Here is a 22,087-nt window from a genome sequence, read left to right as displayed (position 1 = left end):
CGGATTGCAAACAAAAGACAATAGAAATTACTTTTAACTTCTGGGACAATAGATATTACTCTATTCTTCATATTTAATCGTAATTGTTTAGTTATTGCTAATTATTTATGTTTATTTTGATGATTTAGCTTGGACATGTTTTGAATTTTAGTTTTTAGCTTCTGCCACTATAAGAACTCTGCAGGCAAGGCATATTTCATTACCTTATTTTTGTGAAAGAAAGCTGTTGAAATGGCGATTTATTTGGATAATACTTAATATTAAGAGTGTATATTAATCTTAAACTATCTGTTTTCAAATGTAAGCCAAAAAATGAGTTTTTATTCAAGCAGTCACATACTCAGGGTGTCCACCAGGCCAACCAGAAAAAATTCATGAGTAAAAAAAAAAATTCCAGGTAGTTCAGTTCGTACTTTTCATACTAAAATTTCCAACGTGTGTTTTGCGCCAACTCCCGCAATGTTGTTTTAGCGCTAACACAGCTCGCTATTTTAGTTATCGGAAAGAACATTCTCAGTTAAGGAAAACAAATTATGATTGCTGTAATATTGCCTGACACAAGTATTCAATTTTTATTTATATATTACTGATTAAATAATCCAAAAATTAAAAACTAATCCTTAAACCTGCAATTTATTAATAACTTTAAAAAAATTGTGATATGTCGATACCAAAATTTATCGAATCTCTGTACAGACACCTGAAAAATAGATTCTCAATACTGATAATTTTAATTTCAACCCCTGGCTTTATGTACTTTCATTAGTATAATTTTGGAGTAATGGGTTGTTTTCCAAGTGGCCTACAGAAATAATAATGCAGAAATTGGTTTAAACCCTTCTTAACACATTAAATAAATACCATGTTAAAGGTATAAATGAAGATATTACAAAAAAATATTTAAAAAACTTTCTAGAAGAGTGCAATTTTGAAATTTTTGGTCAAGCCAAACTCGAGGCTATATTGTAATCATCTAACACAGTCCTAGAGACACCATCATCGTTTTCTGCGATAACAGAAAAAACCCGAATATCTCACTCAGTAACAGAAAAATCCCCAATGTCTTCCGTGGTAGTGAAAAAATCCTGATATTGTTCAGCGGTAACGGAAACATTATAATCGACTCCCGCGATCATACTAAAGTTAATCTTCCTCGATCGTAGCTTAACTCAAATAACTTCGCGCGGTTATCATCGACAAGCAATATTTTTGGACATCATCATCGTTTCCCGCGGTCACGGAAACATCATCGTCATCTTCTGCCATCACGGAAACATCGTCGTCGTCTCCTGCGGTCACGGAAACGTTATCATCGCTTCCCGCAGTCACAGAAACGTGATCGTCTGCATGCGCGATCACGGAAACGTCATCGTAATCTCCCGAAGTCACGGAAACGTCATCGTCGTCACACGCGGTCACGAAAACGTCAATGTCGTCTCTCGCGGTCACGGAAATGTCAACGTCGTCTCTCGCGGTCACGGAAATGTCAACGTCGTCTCCCGTGGTCACATAAATGTCATCGTCGTCTCCCGCGGTCACGAAAACGTCATCGTCGTCTCCTGCGGTCACAGAAATATCATCGTTGTCTCCCGTGGTCAAGGAAACGTCATCGTCGTCTCCCGCGGTCACGGCAAAAAATTCCCGGTTAAATACAAAATTCACGCATAATTCCCGGTTTTTTCCAGCTCAAAAGAATCATGCATAATTCCCGGTTTTCCCGGTCGGTGGACACCCTGCATACTGGAACAGATTTCTGGGCTAAACCAATGAATGACCGCCCGGTCATTTTTACTGGGTTTGGACTCAAATTTACAATTTACCATCAAAATGCTCAGAAATTATTAAGAAATATAATTATCGATATCAGACTAAAATTATAATTCATTTTCTTTGTCCTAACCAGTGAATGACCGGAATCTATATCGAAGTCATCTACTTATTTTTCTAGTAAACATTTGTCATTGAAATGGATATTGATTGGTGTTTTACTTAGACCAGATCAAATATCCTCTTTGGCACTTTAAGAAGTTTTTTTCCATCAGCTAATCAGGCCTGCTGATGTTTTCCTTTTACATTACATGTAAAATGTTATATATGAATTTGAACGGAAGGTGTTTTTGGCCACTAGGGACCTCAAAATGAAAAATTAAATTGGTCCCAGGTCCAGGTCTTACCATGAGTACTACAGTAATAGCTTATTCCCTATATGGGAAATTCGCTAAAACATGTTGAAATATCATTTGTCAGAGTTTTCAACTGTCTGAGTATCATCAGCGCCAAAAGTGACACCACCGTCGAGGCGCTAGTACAGTCCCGCAAGAAGTAATCAGACCAACACCACGTTTGCCATTGAACGGAAGGTTAAGTTCAGTCCACCGGGATTGCGCCACAAGGGCCAGGTCGACACCGGCAAAGTGCCAAATCTACCACTCCACAATTCACCATCATTGCGACAATGCGGCATGGCATTACTTCAAGTTTAGAAAATACTTCAAGTTCAACTTTAGTTTCTCCCTCCATTATCGGGTTCGGTTAGGTTAGTTTACATTCCATCTTCCGCCCGATTACCCGGATACCTGGGGTAGCGTATTCGACGGCGAGCGCTGTGTCTGTCTGATTACTTCTTGCGTGGACTGTGCCTAGGCAGCGGTGTCACTTTTGGAGGTAAGTGTAGTTTGCAAGTTCAAAATTTAAACCTTTACATATCCAACTAAACTTTCATTATTGAAACATAATACAGTCCAACCTCAGTATAACGAATCTGAAGGGACCGAACTGAATATTCGCTTTAGACTTATTTTCAGAAAAGTCTGAAAATAAGTCTAAAGCTGCTTGGCAAGTTGTTAATAAAGAACTTGGTCACGTAAAAAACAAAACTGATGGCAAATTATTTTTAATTAATAACGACAAAGATATATGTAAACCTCAGGATATAACTAGAATATTTAACACTTTCTTTGCCGAAACAGCTTTGAACATTAATGTACCAAAGGCCACTGTGCAAGGAGTTCATGAATCTGTTCGAGACTATTGTAGAGATGAAGGAATTTCGTTGTGTAATCTGCAGCAGATTAGTAAGGGCGAAGTGAAAAAAATTATTCTTTCCCTAAAAAACAAAACTTCTGTGGGCTGGGATGAAGTACCGATCAAATTAATTAAAGCTGCTGTAAATTTAATTTCTGAACCCTTATCTATTATCATAAATCAGTGTTTAACAAATGGAATTTTCCCAGACAAACTTAAATACTCACAAATAACTCCAATTTTCAAAAAAGGCTCTAGGTCAGATATCAACAATTACCGTCCAATATCAGTTTTAAGCAATTTTTCTAAAGTCTTTGAAAAAGTTATAAATAACCAATTAGTTTGTTTCTTTGAACATAATGATCTGTTTTATCAAAATCAATTTGGTTTCAGGAAAAACCTTGGAACAAATACAGCTCTTGTACACTTTATTAATGAGGTATCGGAGGCTTTGGATGGGTCAAGGAATGCAGCTGGTGTCTTCTGTGATCTATCCAAGGCCTTTGATTGTGTCGATCATTCGCTTTTGCTTCAAAAACTACATGACTATGGAATTTCAGGAAGTTGTCTTTCCCTAATTAGATCATACCTTTCAGATCGGAAACAAAGAACTGTAATTTCTGATGGAGGAACTAGGCATTTCTCACATTGGAAATGTATAAAGCTTGGGGTGCCTCAAGGCTCCATTTTAGGTCCCCTTTTCTTTTTAATCTACATAAATGACCTCCCTAAAGCTATTAATAGAGATTTGATTCTGTTTGCTGACGATACTACTGCAATCATTAAAGAAAATAGTAGAGAAGAGCTTCTTACATCTCTCACAGAAGTTATGAAAGAAATGGAAAATTGGTTTAAAATAAATGGCCTTAAACTAAATGTTGATAAAACCCAAATTATAAAATTTTCAGCCAGAAATGAAAGAGAATTAAATAGTTTTTCCAATTTAGTCCATTCAAATAAATTCCTAGGCATTCATCTAGATGAAAATATTAACTGGAAGGTGCATCTAGATGTTATAAAGAAAAAAATTAGATCTGCATCATCTGTCTTTGTCCACTTGAGAGAATGTGTCACCATTGAAGTACTTAAAATGGTTTATCATGCCTATGTAGAATCCATCTTGAGGTATGGTGTGATTTTGTGGGGACAGGCAACTGATGCAAAAACTATTTTCAGACTTCAGAAAAGAATCATCCGAATTATGACTAATTCCCACCCCAGAAGTCCTTGTAAATTACATTTTCAAAATTTAAAATCCAAACACTCACAGGACTATACATATTTGAATTATTAAACTACATACACAATATAAAAAATAACCTCCCGGATTCATTCAAATTCACACACAACTATAGTACAAGAAACGAAACAATTTTCAGATTACCAAATCACCGTTTGACCTTATTTGAAAAAAGTCCTTTGTATGCAGGTTTAAAAATGTATAATAAACTACCGGTATATTATAAAATAATGAGTTCAAACAAGTTTCAAGAAACATTGAAAAATGGACTCCTTGAACGTGCGTTTTATAAAATAGAAGAATTTTATAACCATCCCTTGAGTTAATTTTTTGTTTTTAATTTTCTTAACTAGTGTACTGTATTAACATTATTTGGCTAGGTATTTTTTCCTGTTACTTTGTACTTTGTATTTTTCTAGTCTAGGCTCAATTTTGACAATGCACCTGTTCTATATGTTATCACATCTAAAAGAATGTTATGTGCAAATAAATAATGTCTAATGTCTAATGTCGTTATATCAAGGATTTCGTTAAAACGAGGTTTGTTATATAGAGGTTAGGTTTGCAGGAATTTCGCTAAGTAGACGTTCAGAATAAGCGTCGGTCAATATAGGTCGGGATTTGACCTCATTAAAATACAATTAAAGTAGCATAGGCTACAATACTTTACAGTACAGTGTTTACATTGTACAGTAGAACCTAAATTACCCGGCAAAATAAAGGGGAGGGATCTTGAATATTGCGCAATCATGACAATGGCATTGACCTTGGTACAGGTTAAAAACTTTAAGTTTAAAATCACAGCTTGTTCTAACCCTCCTAAAACCTAGCCAAACACTGTATTGCGTAGTCATAAACCATGTAAAGAACAAAACAAAACAGTGGAAAGTTTTGTAAGCTACTGCTCGCGATAGGCCGGTAGGCTACTTACAGTACAGTACTGATTTATCACAACAGAGGAATGTCAATAATAATCATTAAGTATAGCATTGGTGTTGCTAGTTGAAACAAATCGTATTGAAAACAATAAATTATTAGATAAGTCATTGTAAAAGTGTATAATCATAGCCAACTTAAGGATAATAAAACACTCGTAAAAGGAATGTTAAAATAACGATGTTGCTATTCTTTCTCTTTGGTTTTGTTTTTATATTCTTTCTTAGGTTTCTCTTTATCAAAAAATTGTACAATTCACCATAGTTATCCCATATCGCCCAATCACAGCTTACTAAATATTTCGTCGTCATCAGTCCTCAGAGAATGAAATCAGTTCTCAGTTGCAACCTATAGCGCGCGCAGCGACAGCCGACAAAGATGTAAAACGGAGCAGACGAATGTTAGCACAAGCGATGATGTGACCTTTCCATTTAATTTGATAAAGAAACAGATTTTCCCAAAACAATAATTGGGTGGGGGATTTGTTATATCGAGGGAAAGACGTAGACAATTTGTTATGCAGAGGTTAAATTCGCAATGTAGAGGTTCTGACAATGACAAATTCGTTATATTGAGGGGTCTTATTTTAGCAGAAATCACGAAAAATTTGTTGAATCAAGGTCGTTGCTATGGTTTGTTCGTTATGTAGAGGTAAAATATACATTGTGTCTTATGGAGAGTACTAGGGGATTAAAAAAAAATCGTTATATCAAGGAATTCGTTATATCCAGGTTCGTTATATCAAGGTTAGACTGTATCACCTTTCCTCCCTCATAGATCGTTGGTTTGACCATTCCCCATTTCCTTCCTCAAATTTGGTCCGAAATACAACAAAAGGAGTGAAACAATTTGCAGTATGAGTATTTGTTTGAAAATATTTTCCACAATTAGTTTATAAATTCCAGGAAACATCTTAAGACAGAAAGATCTCTAGAGTTAACAAGGACCACGTAGATCATTGTTTAGTAGTAAGTACTTCATTTTGACTGGGTTTACATTTTTGTCCGCCATCTTGGATCCGCCATATTGGATACAAAGTTTTTTTTTCAAATGTAAAGGTAAGGTTGTGACCCATTATTTCAAACTAGAATTTTACGCTGATTACAATGCCGCAATTAGTTTTTAAAAATCTTGATTCGTTCTAAAGTTATGAGGACTTTTTATAACTTTATTTTTAATGCATTTTAACATTGTGCATTTACAAACTAAGACCATAATCTCAAAATAGTGCTAGATAAAGATAAGTATACACCACCGACATATTGTCGACATATTTTCACTTGGTTATGACGGATGTAGTTTTTTCAGCCGCCATCTTGAAATGTGATCAATTAATTTAAATATGAAGGTGGTGTTGTGACCCATCATTTTGAGTTACTTTTTTATGCTGAACTCAATGCCGCAATCCGTTTTTCATTTGCATCTTTGGATTTTGAAATATTGAAATTTTAAATAAGAGTATTTTAATATTTCATCAAGAAAGCTTGATAACCAATAACGGATTGCAGCATTGAGTCCAGTATAAAAAAGTTGTTCAAAATGATGGGTCACAACACCACCTTCATATTTAAATTAATTGATCACATTTCAAAATGGCGGCTCCAAGATGGCGGCTGAAAAAACTACATCCGTCATAACCAAGTGAAAATATGTCGACAATGAACGGTGGTGTATACTTATGTTTATCTAGCACTATTTTGAGATTATGGTCTTAGTTTGTTAATACACAATGTTAAAATGGGCTAAAAATAAAGTTATAAAAAGTCCTCATAACTTTAGAACGAATCAAGATTTTTAAAAACTAATTGCGGCATTGTAATCAGCGTAAAATTCTAGTTTGAAATAATGGGTCACAACCCTACCTTTACATTTGAAAAAAAAAAACTTTGTATCCAATATGGCGGATCCAAGATGGCGGCCAAAAATGTATACCTAGTCAAAATGAAGTACTTACTACTCAACAATGATCTGACGTGGTCCGGAGATAATACCTTAAGAAATGTAGAAAAAAGTAGGGGGGGAACTCATTTAAAATTCACCCTGTATTATAAGCTATGCTTTCAAAAATCAATGCAGGCTAAACAAATTTGGATTTTTAAGTAGACATGAATGGTGTATATTATGAGGTTGATTGTGAGAAAGGACCACGTTTTAGTCATAAAGTACCAAAAGACAGAGCTTTAATCAAATGATATGATAATCATATTTTAAACTCATATTGGTTTTCTAACAATTATATCTTAATTATTAAAGGGAATTTTCTCCTATTAGCAATGACACAAGGGCAGAACCATAAAACAGTTTAAATCAACATGGAACAAAACCAAGAAGCCTGTCTAAATTTCCTAAAAAAATGTAATGTTGGAAATGTGACAGTTTATCAGCCTAGACACTACTCACCATGGCGGAGACAGTGAAGTCTCGGGTGTGCATGTTTTCTGTCAGCCAATCTACCTTGCGCCTGGTGTTGCAGAATATTACAGCATGCGTAATGCTAAGAGTGTCATACAAGTCACAGAGGGTGTCAAGTTTCCAGTCCTCTTTATCAACAAAGATGAAGAACTGTTTAATACCTGAAATAATGTTAAAATTCAAGATTAGCGAATTAAATACTAGTGATTAAACACTTCACTTGGAAACTATATAAGAGAATTATATAGTACCCCCGCTGCAGCAAACCTGCAGACTAAGTGAATTTTCATTTACCTGATTGGATACAGTAGAGTCCCGCAAACTCAGCGTAATAAGGACTAGAAGGGTGCCGAAATGCTGATTATCAGGAAGCAGGGTTAAAAATAAGAACAATAAAAATTATAAGATTTTAAACCCCCTTTTTAGCAAATTTCCCATAGGGGGAATAAGCTATTACCGTAGGTCTCATGTCTCATGGTAAGACCTAGACCCCGTACCGATTAACTTTTTTGTTTTGAGGTCCCTAGAAGCCAAAAACACCATCCGTTCAAATTCATATATATATATATATATGTTGTAAGAAAGGGGATTAACCCCGTACCCACGGTGCTCATCTATGCAGACACTCTGTTCACATTACACTTAGTCGACCAGTTGGTGTGAACAGAGTTGAACAGTAGCATGAGCATCGATTTACAAATTCCTTTCCCAGCTGATGTGAGCTAGGCGATGACCGGTAGGGCTGACTTCCAAGAAACATCGTTAATCTATAAGCCACACACCCTATCGGTAATCAGCCAATGAGAAGGGCTAATGAAGAAGATGGAGGGGTGACGAGTCTTGGAGCTGGAGGACCTGGAGAGGACAATCGAGGAGATCACCACGGGCCACCGGAGAAAGAAGATCGGGAGTTTGGGAGTGCGTGTATCAGTGCGAGTGCTTCTGGGACAATTAACAGTATGTAAAAAGAATAAAATATATAACTAAAGTTTTGTCAAACATACAAGTCATGTAATTTGTCAGTAACTAATTCTTTTAAATTTTCAATTGATTTTCTTTTCTTGTAAATTTAACGTTGTAAATTAATTTATCTTATTATTGTTGATTTTTGCCTTTTCTAAGTTTTCTTTTGCTGTTGTAACACTTTGTTACTTTTGTTGTTTTTCTAAATTTAAATTTTTGTTCATTACACGTTGAGTAACACCCTTAAGCAGTCTTATGTCTCATTAACCTAACACCTCTTGACTAAGCTAAGCGAGTGAATCATTTTAGGAAACTTAAAACTTAAAGTGAGGCATGGGACTCGCATGGTGGAGGCAGCCGCACGGCGAAGGCTGTCTTTGCATTTTAACTAAACAGTAACGATCCTACATTTATTTTAATAAATTATCTTGAAACAAATTATATGACTTGTGAATTATTTTAGTTTATTTATAGTCAATTATAGTCACTTAAGTTAATATCAGACTCACGAATCGTAAAATGTATAGGGTGTTAGTTTAAGATAAAACTTAAAGATTATGAACAAAACAATATAGGCCACTAACTCAAATAAAAACACGTATCTTAGCTAGGCCCATAACCTTAATAAAACCACCAAATGTACTAATAGCTTATGTAGGTTTGTCACATTACTAAAACTTAAAAGATAATTTATGGATCTAGATTTTGAAATTGTTAACATTGACATATATAGCTTAAACAAAACTGAGGCTTTACAACTAGCTTGTCAATATAAAATACAACTCCCACCCATCCCTGAAACCGAAACCCTAGCCAACCTAAGAACAAAATTAGCTTTCACCAAAGATGTTTTCAAGACTGCATTTAGACATCCTAGTTTTGCTGAGGCATTAACAGACTTGTTCTTTAACAACATACTAGAAGACAAAACAAAAGAACAGTTTAGAGATTTGCTAAAATTCAAGAAAATACTTCAAGAACCAACATATGACACTATAAACACTTCTGACGACCAAACACAACCTGAACCTGAACATTCACAAAACCTTTATGAAAACAGGTCAATAATAGAACACGAACAATTGTTACATAGCTTTAATTCGTTAAACTTAAATCAAGAAACCCATCAAAATCACAACCAACCAGAAACCCCTAACACATCAACACAAATCGTATCTCAACTCAACCTAAATCATATATAACCAACAAAAACATGGCTGATGAGACAAAAGAGAAACTTCCCCTAATAAAAGCAGGCACATACTCAGGTCTTCCTTCAGAAGATGTACATGAATTTATTCAAAAATTCAATATTGCATCAAGGTGCAACCATTGGTCCGAAAAAACTAAAATTGAACTTTTCCCCACACACTTAACGTCTACCCCGTATAAATGGTTTGCACTCTACAAACATGAAAACAATGAAACTAGTTGGGCAAACCTAGAGTCTGAATTTATTAAAGCATTCAGCCCAGTTGCATTAATTGATGACTTACAGACGGTCCTTGAAAATCGAACACAAGGAGAAAATGAATCTCCAATGCAATTCCTATACGAAATCATTCACCTTTCCCACACAATAGATCCCAATATGAATGATGCAAAAATAATAAAATTCGTAATTCAGGGAATAAAACCGGAGATTTGTAATGACCTAGTTAGAATGGAAAACAACTCACTTAAACAGCTAAACGAAAATCTGCTAAAAATTGAATCTCAAAGAGCTATTAGGAATAAAAATCAGAGAAAATACCAAACCTCAGCTGAACGCGTTACCCTAATAAAACCTAAACCAAAATCGGTAACGTATGAAACTGACGAATTAGACAACTTAAAATTAGAACTTAGAGACATAAAAGATACATTATTAAGCCTCAAGGTCAAACCTGATGAAACAAACTACCCTAGGGACAACCCACACAAAGAAACTTATCATCGTTCAAGATCCACACAAAGAAGAGACATTTCCCCTCATCCCAGATATGACTGGTCAGCTGAAAAATAGGCCCAGAAGCACTTCTCGAAACTCACAAAATTTATCGAGAAGCTCTTCACCTCACAATTCACATCACTCCAACAGACAACCTATCCCAAGAACCAGATTAAATTATAGATCACCACACCGATCACAAAACACTCCACTCTTTTGTCACATATGTAACAAAAACAATCACGCCACAGAAAATTGTTGGTACAATGCTAGAGCTAACCATAGGAATCCAAAATACTCAAATACACCTTCCAAATTTTGTGCATATTGCAAAAGAAATAACCACACCATTGACCAGTGCTTTAGGCGTCCTGCTAAAAGGGAACAGTTTCCAAAAAACTTCTAAAGCAGGGAAGTCAACTACCACAAAATAGATATTTGGCTTCCCAAAATAAACAAACACACACAAGATATTTCTGGAACACAACTAAACGTTTCCCACATTTCAACAAATCATCAATCTTAGAAGCATCCAATAATTCAAAATGTAATATATTTTCACCATTAAGCCCTCAATACCAATACAACTTTCCAAACAATTGAGGATTCGTTTCGTGTAAAACATAAAGTTAAAGTAACCCCAATAACTAAATCACTTCCTCCAAGAACCACAATAACATCAAGAAATATTCAACACACACAACTCGAGAACCAGACCAACATCATTCTTACAGCAACGGCTGAACCTAAGACGACCTTGCAGCCAGCTGATGGAGAAGATAACGCACCACAATAAACGCCTACGTCACAAGCGTCGACCCACTGCTGCCTAGGAACACCGACTCAGCAACTGACGTCACAGCACCGCACAGCTGATCAGCCCAAGACTCTACGTGCCACATCTGTTAACTCTTCACGACCTTCAACGTCGGGTGACAACAACAGCTTCAGTATGAGTACATCACTTCCAGGAACCTCTACGGATAGACACGTGGATTCATCAACTGCAGGAGTTTGTTTAACAGCTAGCGAAGCAACAACCCTCCAGAATCAAATTGACAAAGAAGTTTTCCAACAAAGTTCTAAACACCTAAATTTGAGAACCCTAATTAAATGTGATAAAAGACAATCTAAATGCACACTATCGGATATTTATGACTTAATATTTAATGTTAAGCAAACAAAAACATTCCCTACATTGACACTGGTTGCAACTATTGCCTGATAAAATCATCAATTGTAAATAACCTATCCTTTCAAACAGATAACTTACCCTTAATTGTAGCTGCTAACGACCAACCAGTCAAGTATTAGGAAAACTTTTACTACCAATAACAATTAATGGCTCCGTGTATCCAACCGACTTTTACGTAATTGAAGATTTGGCAACTGACGTAATCTTGGGAAATTGGTTTTTATTCCATAACTGCATGGAATTGGATTTTAAGAAACAGGAAATCAGACTAACAAATAAAGATAAAGTTCATTGCATCACAATGGACAAATCTTGGTTACTTAATTTAAAACCGTTTGTTCTAACAACTATAGCGGAGTCTAGTAATGACATGATTGAAATTAAAGTTCCTACGGACACAGTTATTGCTCCCCAACAACACTACAAATTAATGGCAATCTTGCCAGAACATCATCAATATGAACTTGATATAGATTTAAATTATCGAGACAAAAAGAACCTCCACTTTTATATCTCATCAGAAAACGAAAATTCACAAAAGTTTATTTACGCTTACAATGCAAGTAAATCTCCAAAATGGTTAAAACAAAACGTAATATTAGGTTATTTAAAACCAAATGCCGAAGTAAAAACAAGAACATGCACACATCCACCTAAAATAAAACCACTTCATCCTTCTAAAACAATTGCACTTGACAGAAATGGCAACCCACTTGACATAAATCCAAAATTGACAGTCAATCAGCATAACAAGTTAGCAGCAATATTATTTAAATTTAGCCACATGTTTACTAACAAGACAGAAGATTTAGGTCCAGCTAAACTACCACCAGTTAAACTTAACCTAAAATCAGATGCTAAACCAGTATATCATCCTCCTTATAGGCAAAGTCGAAAAACTAACAAAGGCAGGTATACTCGAAGAATCGCCCGAATACACAGAGTTCGCCAGCCCAATGTTCGTAATAACCAACTCTGACAGCTCATCGCGTGTAATATCTGATTTGAGATCAGTTAACAAATGTTTAGAACAAACAAATTTTCCCATAGTCTCAGTAGATTTGGTCTTGTCTTGTTTATCTGAAATGACTTATTTTACCCACTTAGATTTGAAAAACGCTTTCTTTCAGTTAGAGATAGCCCCAGAAGACAGAAAATATTTAACCGTTATCACACAAACGGGAAAGTATCAGTTTAGAAGAATGCCACAAGGGCTATCCATTGCTACAGTAGCTTTCCAAAGAGCCATAACTAGAATTTTATCAAAACATTTGTATAGCAGATGCATACCATTCATTGATGACATCACCGTGTTAGGAAAAACATTTGACGAACAGTTGGAAAACATAGAAATTATTTTACAAGAGATAAACAATGTTAACCTAAAGCTAAAATCAAAAAAGTGTCAATTCATGTACGATAAAATAAACATACTTGGACATGAAGTAAGTTCTAAAGGCTGTTTGCCATTAAAAACAAACATAGAATCCATAATTAAATTTAAAACCCCAACTACCATTAAACAAGTAAGATCGTTTCTTGGAGCTGCAAATTACTTCTGTAGATTTGTTAAAAACTTTGCAAAAATAGCCATGCCCTTAATAACACTCATAAAGGAATTCAACGCAACGAAGAAGTTTCAATGGACAAACGACTGTGAGACTTCATTCCAGGAACTCAAGACGATTCTCACGTCACCGCCACTTCTCAGCCACTTCGTAGAACACAGAGAGACCCGAGTGTACACAGACGCATCAAATTATGCTATAGGAGCAGTAATGACCCAGTATGATCCAGAAACATCTACAGAACATCCTATTCAGTATTTAAGTAGAAAACTAAAACCAAATGAAGTTAACTACAGCGTTTCAGAAAAGGAATTCTTAGCCTTAGTCTATGCATTAGTAAAATGGAGAGAATTTTTATTCGGAAGAAAAGTAAAGGTTTTCACTGATCATTCTGCATTGAAATATTATAAATCATTTAAAGGAGCTTCATCTAGACTCACCAGACTCTCGAATTTAATATGTGACTACGACCTGGAAATTACTCACAAGGCAGGTAAATCCTTAGTCTTGCCTGACTTCTTAAGCAGAAATCCGGTTGACAAGACTATAGAAGAGGATTTCACTTTCAACCTTACTTCAGTAAATGCCCTTCATCTCGTGGACTTGAAGAAATTGCAAGCTCAGGACGATGACCTAAAATGCATCTTACTTGCTTTGGAAAATCCTGATCTTGTGGAACAAAAGTACAGGAAAATGGCCACGTATTACAAGACGGAGAATGGTGTACTCTACCGAATGTACAACGATTCTGATCCTCACAGACATGTTATAGCAATACCACGAAAACTCGTCAACAACATCCTTCAGGAGTACCACAATTCACCGTTATCAGGAGGACACCTAAGTACATTCAAGACTCTCGGAAAAATCAAAGAAAGATATCATTGGATTGGTATGTCAACAGATGTCGAAAACTACGTGAAAACCTGCGAAAGTTGTCAGAAAAGAAAGAACTCTCCGAAGAAGAAGTATGGCTTCCTTAATCCTATCCCTCCCACTAACAAAATATTTGAACGAATCCAACTTGACATAATTGGTCCATTAAATCCTAGCGATAGATATAAATTATAAATACATTTTAACAGTAACTGATGCCTGTAGTCGATTTGCATTTGCTTTCCCACTTGTAGTTGCAGATGGTAAATCAATTGTAAAATGTCTCTTAAAACTAATTTGTACTTATGGAACACCTTCTATTATACAATCAGATAGAGGTACTAAATTTAACAACAATTTGATTCGTGACTTAACCACAGCAATAGGTACATGCCAAATTCTAAGTAGTGCTTTCACACCACAAGTTAATGGACAAGTAGAAAACTTTAATAACACGTTGATAAATATGATTTCTCATTATGTAGCTGAAAAACCAAACGCATGGTCACAATACATTGACTATGTACTTTTTGCTTACAATAACAGTAAACACCAGACAACCATGTACAAACCTTCGTACTTATTTTTAGGCTTTGAGCCAAGCTTTCCAAGTGATACTTTGTTTGTAAATCCAAATGTAGAAAAAGATCTGTTAGAAAACTTAAGAATTGTAAATGAAATCAGGGACACAATACCTTCTATCATAGCTAGTGAACAAAAGAAACAAAAAATGTATTAAGATAGGAATAGGAGAGACTTAATCTTACACCCAGGAGACCAAGTTCTCATATGGTACCCTAAAAATTTGAGGGAAAATCAAACCAAATTTTCTTACCGCTACAAAGGTCCTTATACTGTATTAAAACAAGTTACACCAGTCTCATATCTAGTGGAAATCTTAAAAAATGGAAAACTTGTCAAAGAAGTAATTTATGTCTCCCGAATGAAAGTTTTTCAAACAAGACTTGTGAAATAAAAATATTTAGTTACGTGAGGTCAATATTATGTTTATTTTGTAAGATAATTTTGGTAACATACAATAATTCATAAATATATTTCACAAGTTAGCTATTTAACTGATTTTGATTTATTGCTACACAAAATAATTAACCACAATACATATATGATTCATATGCTTTGACCTTACCTAGTATTCACTTAGGTTTAGTTAGTCATATGTAAGCAATGTGTATTCTAAGAAACAATTAGTAAGTCTATTCCCGAAGCACACACACTCCCGCATACTCGTGTAAATATTATGTAAATAATGTGTAGCTACACAAAACTCAAGTGTTAAGTCGACTTTAATACAAAGATATCGCGTGGCCACGCAGAAGCACACAGACAATCGCAATCAAGTTTACCATTGTGACCGTATTTTTAGTTCTTATAACAAGCAACTTTCTTACACACGTGGACACTTAGTGAATTTACTAGAGCGCGTAAGAAGAATAATAATTAGTGACATTCAGTGACATACAAGTTGGTTTGGTGTACACCACAAGGACTAACTCCACTCAACGAGAAGTAATTAAGGATTGATCACTCTTAATTATTCACTCGAAAAATTTCTTTACAACTCTCTAAGCAGCAATTAAGCAGACAAACATTAATTGCAAACAAAAAGCCACCAAGATAAATTAAAACATGTAAACATAGTTATTTTCCTATTCTTTTCTCAAAAAGTCGAGCAGTAAAATAATTGTCATGTCCTTTTTTTAAGACTCGTGTACAGAGCCTCAATTTGTAAACAGCAATGGTCTTAATTATCTCTGTGGTGTAATTATCTCTACTAATCTTACTTATTTACTATAATCAATGACAAAATCAGAGTAAATGAAATAACCTCATAGTTCTATAGAATATTTTTATATTTAACCAGCTGTTAGTTAAAACAAATTATATTGCACTAAAACAACTCGAAGATTACAAAGATTGATTTAAAAAATAATTTGAACACCCTAGTACTTTACTATGTATATTTAATTAATTTGTCATCCTCTTACCAAAGGGATTGAATGTATTAATGATTAGCATTGCACATAGTATAAATAAGTCAACCGTACGTATCTCTTTTCATTTTTATCCAAATGCTGAATTTGTGTCACAAACGCTGAATGTTTACAGATGTTATGTTAAGCAAATTACCAAAAGCTAGCGTAGAATGTTAACGTCGGCTGCTAGTTAATACAAAAATTAAAACTTAGTTTCTAAAAATCTGGGACCCTAAACTAAAATTATGGCTTCGACATTCCCTAGTTCATACAATTATCTTTCTTTAAACACAAAAATCATGAAAATCCGTCAAGTGGTTGATTCAGAATCTTGAAGTAAAAAAACTCTGTCACGTTTATATATATGAATATATAATATATATGAAAAATTTGTTTTGGCCTCTAGGGACTTGGTTTAAATAATTAACAATGTTAAAGTAGTTTCAATCATTTGCTTTGCTGCACATTCTTTCTGAAACACTTATCAATCACAGCTTAAAATATAAAAAAAATAGTGTGCAAAAAAGAACTTTATTTAGTTAAAAAAAAGAAGCAACCGATCAAAATATTTACCTTCTAGGGTCAACTCCTCTGTCTTGACAAGGATCCTAATAGGTTCTTTCATGAAGCACTTGCTCATGTCCAACACCTCAATCGGCATGGTGGCAGATAGCAAGATAACCTGTAAATATAGTTAAGGTTAACTATAAAATGAATTGTCTTTAAATTACATCTTGCAAACCATTATCTGTGTGCTCAATCTTAAATGAATTTCACTATAAAGGAATATTGTTTATTGATTTTTGCTGATTTTAGAAATTGACGTTAAAGAGGCAGTTTCTTTGTGTGATATTATTGAATAACCATACATGAAATACAACTATTTTAGAGGGATTTATAAATATACATTCAAAACGAAGTTGAAAAAAAACGGGTCCAGCTATTCTATTTGATACATTGGAGAAGAATTGTAAAATATCTATACAGGGTGGCTGAAAAGTAACTTGCACCCCCCCTTAACTTTTCAACCATTTGAGATATTCAAAATCGGTTTGCGGCAACCTTCTTAGATATGAGGGGCTACAATAATTATGGTAAATTTTGAAAATTTTGCCCTTAGGGGTAGCGGGGATAGGGGGTAGCTCAAAATTTTCAAAAGGCAAGTATAGTCGAGGTTGGTATCATTTAACAGTTCTTGACGAAACAAAACAATTGACATAAAGAAAACAAAAATAGGTCCACTAATAACAAAATGGCGCCCTAAAATGTATCAAATCCAAATAACCATGAGGGTGGCTGAAAATTATCTGGCACCCCCCTTTACCTTTTTTAACTATTTGAGATATTTGAAATCAGATTGCTGCAACCTTTTTCGATATGAAGGGCTACAATAATGATCGTAAATTTTTTAAATTTTTTCCTTAGGGGTAGTGGGGGTTGGGGGTAGATTAAAATTTTCAAAAGGGAAGTATGGTCGAGTTTGGTATCATTTTACAGGTCTAACTAAACAATGAACATAAAGAAAATAGAAATCGGACCATTAATAACAAAATGGCGCCCTAAAATGTATCAAATCCAAATAACCATGAGGGTGGCTGAAAATTATCTGGCACCCCCCTTTACCTTTTTTAACTATTTGAGATATTTGAAATCAGATTGCTGCAACCTGTTTCGATATGAAGGGCTACAATAATGATCGTAAATTTTTTTAATTTTTTCCTTAGGGGTAGTGGGGGTTGGGGGTAGCTTAAAATTTTCAAAAGGGAAGTATGGTCGAGTTTGGTATCATTTTACAGGTCTAACTAAACAATGAACATAAAGAAAATAGAAATCGGACCATTAATAACAAAATGGCAGCTAAAAATGATTAAGACAATGGTTATGAAAAGTAAATTTTGACTGCCATTTTGTTTGCACCGCGGAGTCATAACGACGACCGCACCGCGCTGTGACCGCGGAGTCATACCGACAATCACGTTGTGACCGCGAGTCATACCGACAATTATGCCGTCACCGCGGAGTCATACCGACGATCGCGCCGTGACCGTGACTCATAACGACAATCATGCCGTGACCGCAAGTCATACCGACGATCACCCCGTGACCGCGGTCATTCTGACAATCGCACCACCCCGTGACCGCGAGTTATACCGACGATCACCCCGTGACCGCGGTCATTCTGACAATCGCACCACCCCGTGACCGCGAGTTATACCGACGATCACCCTGTGACCGCAGTCATTCTGACAATCGCACCACCCCGTGACCGCAAGTCATACCGACGATCACCCCGTGACCGCGGTCATTCTGACAATCGCACCACCCCGTGACCGCGAGTTATACCGACGATCACCCCGTGACCGCGGTCATTCTGACGATCGCACCGTGACCGCGAGTCACAAGTTTTTATAGGTACCTGTAAAATTGTTACCCATTTTTTGGTTTTCATAGATTAGTGCCACAAACGGTAAAAATTGATTTCTTATGTTTTTTTTAGTAACAATTCTCAAGACTTTCATTTTATGCACATAAAAGCCTCTCATATCTAAGAAGGTTGCCGCAAACCGATTTCGAATATCTCAAATGGTTGAAAAGTTAAGGGGGGGTGCAAGTTACTTTTCAGCCACCCTGTATATAAGTATAGGTCTAATTCAGTCTTCCCACCGGAATAAAACAAAGATCCCACACATCTGGCCAAAAAAGTCCTCCCTCCACATGATTGTCATAAAATATCCTTTATGTTTACTGGTTTATCATATTACACAACGTACTAAAATATGATTGGTTTATCCACAAAGCTAAAAAAATCAGGTGTCAAGAGTCGGAAATTTTGTTTAATTGCACACCCTGTTTCAATTCCGAGCATGGTCGAAAACTTCTGTTATGATTCACTCATCTGACATCAGCATCTAACCTCGAATGACTTGGAATGAACTAACTAACTAAGCAATTGTTTCTGATAGTGAAACATGTTAAATAATCATCTCCGAACAGTATTCTCTTGGTGTTGATTTCTATGAACTATTAAAAAAAAAAAAAAAAAAAAAAAAAAAAAATTATTAGGGAAATTTAATAGTACTGGTTGAATAATCTTCCTGATTTTATAAATTATGTAAATTATTAATTTATATTAATGGAGAAATTCATGCATAATCCATGCCTTTTTTCATGGACACAAGAATTCATGCATAATTCAAGCTTTTCAAAGTTTTCAGCTATAACGGTCTCAGCGTTAAGGCTTCAGGCGGTCTCAGCTATAACGAAGTTGTTAAGTCAAAACCATCGAGTGTTGTGAAAAAGCAGAGCAAATGTGTGGTGTCAAGTGTTGAGGGTGATCCATCAGTGTTAGAGTTAGATTCCTGTTTAGATGATAGATCTCCTTTAATTTTAAACTGATTCATTCTTACAATGACCTTGTACCTGCTAAATTAAGTAACTTAGATAATTCTTTGCAAAAAAAAAATTCACTGGCTCAAAATAACAAACTAAAAGGCTTATGTAATCAATCATTTCATTCAACTAACTGTGATTTAATAATGCATTACAATTGTCAAGGTTTAAATTTAACAAAAATTTCAGCTCTCAATTTATTTTTATCTGAGGCCTATTTGAATATTAAAGCTATATCTTTTAATGAACATTGGTTAGATCATAATTCAGCCTCTCTGTTAAATACAATCAATAATTTTAAATTGGCTAGTTCTTATATAAGAGAAAGTGGCTGTAGGGGCGGATCTTGCATATTAGTGGATAAGAACTGTAAATATGTAACAATAACACAGTTTTCCAATTTAAATGAAGACTTTATTTTTGAATGTTCTGCTATTGAACTTGTGGATTTTAACTCAATTTTAATTTCTATTTATACAGTACCAAATTTCTACATAAGTAAACAGTTCTTCATGGATAGGCTTCCACGGTCGTCACTTATATATATACAATCTTGGTCTTCGGGGTTCGACCGCGTCCCTAGGCTATGTACACTATGTACAGAAATTACCGACGTTTCGGCCACATAACAGTCAGCCATCTTCAGGGTGAGCGAGCACTATCACCGTAGTCACAGAACTCAACTCTCATTGAACTCATTGAGAATTTTGATCTCAATCTCAACTCTCATTGAGAACTCATTGAGTTGAGTTCTGTGACTACGGTGATAGTGCTCGCTCACCCTGAAGATGGCTGACTGTTATGTGGCCGAAACGTCGGTAATTTCTGTACATAGTGTACATAGCCTAGGGACGCGGTCGAACCCCGAAGACCAAGATTGTATATATATAAGTAAACAGTTTTTAGATAGACTTGAAATTCTATTTTTGATAACACAGAAAAAATAAAAAAAAAATACTGTTTTTGTAACTGGAGATTTTAACATAGACATTTTAACGAATGACACATTCACAAGTAGATTTAAAGAAATTGTCGAATGTAATGGTTTTTGTTTTCAATTTGAGGAGCCAACTAGAATAACAAATACTTCATTTACTTGTTTGGATAATTTTATCACACCCAAAACGTTTAGTTGCCATTACAGGTTAATCACTGAGTTAGGTCTTTCTGATCACAATGCTATAATAATAAACCTCCCTAAGCTAGCCAAGTGTAAAACCATCAAGAATACTTCTAGTTCTTTTAAGAAAAGAATCATCTATGATAGAAATAAAGATGAATTTTGCAAATATCTACAGAGCACTAATAATTATTTTGTATTTAACCCCGGTTTAAACCCCAATGAAAATTACAATAGTTTTTTGAGAAATTTTTTATTATCTTTCAATCATATATTTCCTGTTAAATCACTAAAAAAGAATGCTAAAACTAATAAACCTACTCTGAATTGGGTGACCCAAGGTATAAGAATTTCCAGTAAGAGGAAACGAGAATTGCACTTGGAAGCCAAGTTTAGTAGAAACCAAGAGTTTTTATCCTATGTAAAGCAATACAAAAAAATATTTAATAAAGTTGTAAAAAATTCAAAAATTCTCTTAAATAATAACCTAATTAGAAAATCTGAAAACAAGTCTAAGGCAGCTTGTCAAATTGTTAACAATGAACTGGGTTTAAACCGTACTCAAAGATACAAAATTATTTTAAAAGATGATACAAACCAAACCACTGTTGATAATCCTGATGATGTAGCTAAGCTTTTTAGCAGTTTTTTTCTGTAATACAGTTATTAATCTGAATGTAAAAAAGGCTTCTGTCAATGGTGTTCATTCGTCTGTAAAATCATACTGCAGCGATGGTGGGGTTACATTGTGCAATCTTAGCCCCACTAATAAAGATGAAATAAAAAAGATCATCCTTTCTCTAAAGAACAAAATTTCAGTAGGCTGGGACGAAATCCCAATTAAATTGATCAAATCTGCTGCTGACATTATCTCCAAACCCTTATCTCTTATTATAAATCAGTGTTTAGAGAATGGTATTTTTCCGGATCAACTCAAGTACTCCCAAATTTCTCCTGTTTTTAAGAAAGGTTCAAAATCAGATATTAATAACTACCGTCCAGTATCAGTATTAAGTAATTTTTCTAAAATATTTGAAAAAGTAATAAGCTATAGACTAGTTAATTATTTTGAAAGTAATAATTTATTTTACAATAAACAATTTGGTTTCCGAGATTGCAGAGGCCTTGGACAGGTCTCAGGCCACAGCAGGTGTTTTCTGTGACCTGTCTAAGGCTTTTGATTGTGTGGATCACTCACTCCTGTTGCTAAAACTTATTGATTATGGGATTGGGGGAAGTTGCTTTTCTTTAATACAATCTTACCTTTCTGAAAGAAAACAAAGAACTTTAATTTTAGAAGATAACAACAAACATTATTCACCATGGGAAATTATATCCACAGGTGTTCCCCAAGGCTCAGTATTGGGCCCACTTTTTTTTTCTTATTTACATTAATGATCTTCCAAAAGCTATTAATAAAGAACTAATTCTTTTGCCGA

General features: G+C 34.9%; 1 protein-coding gene across 2 annotated transcripts in view; it reads right to left on the bottom strand.

Annotated features, from left to right (window-relative positions):
* LOC129001734 (eukaryotic initiation factor 4A-I-like) overlaps window positions 1-22,087 on the bottom strand; it is a 93,829-nt gene that overhangs the window by 33,639 nt on the left and 38,103 nt on the right. For both annotated transcript variants that reach the window (XM_054429144.1, XM_054429145.1), the window contains exons 7-8: window positions 16,712-16,820; window positions 7,601-7,773 (exon numbers count right to left, since the gene is read on the bottom strand). In XM_054429144.1, coding sequence (XP_054285119.1) covers window positions 7,601-7,773; window positions 16,712-16,820 — 282 coding nt within the window. The remainder of the gene's footprint in view (window positions 1-7,600; window positions 7,774-16,711; window positions 16,821-22,087) is intronic.

The sequence above is a fragment of the Macrosteles quadrilineatus genome, unplaced genomic scaffold (genome assembly GCF_028750875.1).
Source record: "Macrosteles quadrilineatus isolate MER2022 unplaced genomic scaffold, UCM_ALF_1.0 Scaffold_8__2_contigs__length_117827958, whole genome shotgun sequence".
NCBI classification, from domain to species: domain Eukaryota; kingdom Metazoa; phylum Arthropoda; class Insecta; order Hemiptera; family Cicadellidae; genus Macrosteles; species Macrosteles quadrilineatus.
The sequence above is the reverse complement of the archived record's forward strand: the minus strand, read 5'-3'. Positions and strand labels throughout refer to the sequence as shown.